Below are 4,072 nucleotides of genomic sequence, written 5' to 3'. Positions count from 1 at the left end.
GTACAGGATTCGACCACGACGCCCTGCCATACGTCCCATCCTGACACACCGTCATCGAGTCAACCGTCTAAGATGGTGTCGAAATCATGTTCGCCAACCTCGAATATAGTGGAGAAATGTTGTCTTTACAGATGAATCGAGGTTCAACATTTCCCACAGTGACGGGCGCCAAAGTGTCTACCGGCGTTTGGGAGAACCTTAAGCACGCAACTGTATTGTGGAGAGGAATCGTTTTGGAGGTGGCTCTGTGATAATTTGGGGTGGGATAACAGCACGGCACCGAACCCCTTTGGTGGTTGTTCAGGGCAATCTCACCGGTGTTGGCTACAGAGATCAGGTTCTGAGGCCTGTGGTCATTCCTTTCCTGCAACGTCATGGCCCGGGATTGACATTTCAACAGGACAACGCTTGTCCTCACACGGCTAGGGTCGCAATGGATTTCCTTCACCATAACAATGTCATGTTACTGCCATGGCCTGCAATTTCTCCAGATCTCTCCCCAATAGAGCATGTGTGGGATGAAATGGAGCGCCGTCTGCGTCGTCTTCCACATCCTCCAGATAACGTCCGTGACTTGGCACAGGATTTGAGGAGGATATGGCAGGCCATTCCCCAGGTCTTCCATGCCCATTTGGTGGACTCCATGCGTCGCCGATGCACTGCTGTGATTCACGCACAGGGTGGTCATACCCGTTATTGGCTTTGTGACTTTGTCGTATGACCCCCTACTCCATTTTGATCTTCTGACGTCATCGTAACAGATGTTGTTCAGGTCCCGTTGACATTTTCTTATGGTCCGATCATTCAGCTGCTACAGCGTCTGCATCATTTTGTTCTTGCTGTGTTGTATGTCAATCCAGAATATATTTTCTCCGTGCACAGTTTCTTTATGTGGCTAGTATATTATCTGACCTGACCTGAAACTTGATAAATTGTGACGGGAGCCATCGTTGGCGCATCTACTTGCACACTTGGGGGTGCAACCTGTAGGCTGAGTACACTTAGCAATAGGAGTGTTGTCAAATCTATCAATGTGTCAGGAAACACTGATAACACATATAAATGGTCTAGTTTCGGCGCGCATTAATTAATTATGGAGTGTGGAGTTGGGGTGTGGAGTGTGGAGCGTGGAGTGTGGAGCGTGGGGTGTGGAGTGTGGAGCGTGGGGTGTGGAGTGTGGAGCGTGGAGTGTGGAGTGTGGAGCGTGGACCGTGGAGAGTGGAGCGTGGAGTGTGGAGCGTGGAGCGTGGAGCGTGGGGTGTGGAGCGTGGAGTGTGGGGTGTGGGGTGTGGAGTGTGGAGTGTGGGGTGTGGAGTGTGGGGTGTGGGGTGTGGAGTGTGGGGTGTGGAGCGTGGAGTGTGGAGCGTGGAGTGTGGAGCGTGGAGTGTGGAGCGTGGGGCGTGGAGCGTGGGGTGTGGAGCGTGGGATGTGGAGAGTGGGGTGTGGAGTGTGGGGTGTGGAGTGTGGGGTGTGGAGCGTGGGGTGTGGAGCGAGGGGTGTGGAGCGTGGAGCGTGGGGTGTGGGGTATGGAGTGTGGAGTTGGGGTGTGGAGTATGGAGTGTGGGGTGTGGGGTGTGGAGTGTGGAGTGTGGGGTGTGGGGTGTGGGGTGTGGAGCGTGGGGTGTGGAGTGTGGGGTGTGGAGCGTGGGGTCTGGAGTGTGGAGTGTGGAGCGTGGAGTGTGGAGCGTGGGGTGTGGAGCGTGGGGTGTGGAGTTTGGGGTGTGGAGTTTGGGGTGTGGAGTGTGGAGTGTGGGGTATGGAGCGTGGGGTGTGGAGCGTGGGGTGTGGAGTGTGGGGTGTGGAGTGTGGAGCGTGGGGTGTGGAGCGTGGGGTGTAGAGAGTGGAGTGTGGGGTGTGGGGTGTGGAGTGTGGGGTGTGGAGCGTGGGGTGTGGGGAGTGGGGTGTGGAGCGTGGGGTGTGGAGCATGGGGTGTGGAGTGTGGAGTGTGGAGCGTGGGGTGTGGGGCGTGGGGTGTGGAGCGTGGAGCGTGGGGTGTGGAGCGTGGGTTGTGGAGTGTGGAGCGTGGGGTGTGGAGCGTGGGGTGTGGAGTGTGGGGTGTGGAGTGTGGAGTGTGGAGCGTGGGGTGTGGGGTGTGTAGTGTGGGGTGTGGAGCGTGGGGTGTGGAGTGTGGAGCGTGGAGTGTGGAGCGTGGGGCGTGGAGTGTGGAGTGTGGAGCGTGGGGTGTGGAGTGTGGGGCGTGGGTTGTGGGGTGTGGAGCGTGGGGTGTGGGAGCTTGAGATAGGGACGTTAACATTCTTCTCCATCAACTTTTGATTTGAAAACCACATATACGTTATAACTTCACTGATGCAGTAACACCACAGCGCTAAAGGTGATCTGGTATTTGACCGTCCTCTAATGTTTACTAACAGTATGATAAAACAGAGTCATACACAGTTGGGGATATCTATTTGCAATTACATAATTTAGAGGATTGTTTGTTCATCAATCGACCTAATAAAATATCGTGAAGGTAATCTGCCATGCATTTGCTACCATGGCAACAAACTAAAGCATGACTTTGGTACATGCGTCATCCACATTCGCCATTGGCATTCGCTCCTGGTACCAGTATCAAGCGCTGTTATTCAGCGTCTGGGTTTAGGAATATCTCTGCCATCCTACGTCAATCTCGCTCTTCCGCTCCGCATGGGTGACGCTGCGGGTTTTTGTGTTTTTTCTTTAAACAAATCCTTGGCAGCTTTTGGCATTTCCATGGCCTTCACATCCAATCAAATCATGGCCTTCAGAAATGTGGCCATCAAATTGGAACAGAAGGGGGTCAGTTCCACTAAAAATGTCAAGCTGAGACCAAAGAGATTGAGACCCTGGCTGTTGGCACCAAGTACCTTACTTCACAAAAACTGATGACGACATCTTTCTCATTCCTGGTTAAAGCAGCATTGTGCTCCAGCCTCTTACACGTCATCTACTCCTACATCTCAACCAACGTCGTGCTGCTCTACATGTCTATTGTCAGACACTCCGTTGCCAACATCTTCAGGAGGATCCTCGTTGTGCTGTTGCTTTACTCAGTCGGACAAAGGGAGGCAACTTCTCCGGACTTGGCATCTGTGTTATTATCTATGTGTTGGACAAGAAAGAAAACACCTATTCCTCCTTTATCAATGTAGCGTGAAGTAATTCTCTTTCTTACCATTAATTGTTATAAAGAATATCAATCTGCACATTAATGAATGCGTTATAATTATCTCACATAACTAGAACTGCAGTAACACCACCCATTCGCCTATTAAAGAAGGTAAATGAGCATCCAAACAAGCACGAATTTTCAATATATAAACTGGACATGTTGCCATCTACGGATATTTGCTACAATTGAATTCGTTGTTTAATTATGATTCTACCATGAATTTGGAATTTACTCCATTCTGATTGGTCAATCAGAGGCTACTAAATCACAATAAACCTCCTCTGATTGAAACAGCTGGTTTGACGGCCGCATCACCGCGGAAGCTAATATTCATGCATAGAATAATATTTTTTTCAGTCATTGTCGGTAGGCATATTTAAATAATTATATCTACAATTACAGGTTACAAAATGCACAGATGCGGTTAGTACAATATTCAAAGGATGCGTGGCAATACATTTCGTGCAGAAAACACGATAGAAATCTACAAGGTAATGTTTTTACGTTTTGGAGACAACAGTGAGCTTGGGATTTTGGCGCTTTTCTTTCTACGACTGTGACGTCATATCTTCTGCGTCACAATGAGCGACATGACGTCATAATGGTGACGTGCGATGTAGAGCGAAAGCCTTGCAAAGCTTGCTTTGTTTTCCTTAGGGATGCCCACCTAATGTTAGCTTACCAAGTTGCCGTGCTTATATGCTTTCAATGCCTGTCATATGGTCGAGTGAAGCATTAGGGTGTAAACAAACTGCTTGAGTATATACAGCACTATATTTTGTTCGGTGATTCCGTAATTCAGATCGATAACCCATTCAAAACACTGGACTCAACCCATGCCGCTTCACTCAGTATATTTGCTAACACCAAAGAGTTCGCGTTTTATTTAGTCATGGTAGAATGGAGATAAATATACTG

At 49.7% G+C, this 4,072-nt stretch overlaps 1 protein-coding gene across 1 annotated transcript; it reads right to left on the bottom strand.

The window, feature by feature from the left end:
- Nucleotides 1-1,091: 1,091 nt before the first annotated feature.
- LOC139443620 (uncharacterized) lies at nucleotides 1,092-2,288 on the bottom strand. Its single transcript, XM_071224576.1, has one exon. The coding sequence runs from the start codon at nucleotides 2,286-2,288 to the stop codon at nucleotides 1,092-1,094; it is 1,197 nt and encodes a 398-aa protein (XP_071080677.1).
- Between the last annotated feature and the right edge of the window lie 1,784 nt (nucleotides 2,289-4,072).

This window comes from Haliotis cracherodii, unplaced genomic scaffold, assembly GCF_022045235.1.
Source record: "Haliotis cracherodii isolate W230 unplaced genomic scaffold, xgHalCrac1.p SCAF_5, whole genome shotgun sequence".
Classification (NCBI taxonomy): Eukaryota; Metazoa; Mollusca; class Gastropoda; order Lepetellida; family Haliotidae; genus Haliotis; species Haliotis cracherodii.
The sequence above is the reverse complement of the archived record's forward strand: the minus strand, read 5'-3'. Positions and strand labels throughout refer to the sequence as shown.

What these genes read in the sequence shown, in the direction of transcription:
- LOC139443620 (XM_071224576.1), bottom strand. Translation starts at nt 2,288, where the DNA reads ATGTGGTTTTCAAATCAAAAGTTGATGGAGAAGAATGTTAACGTCCCT.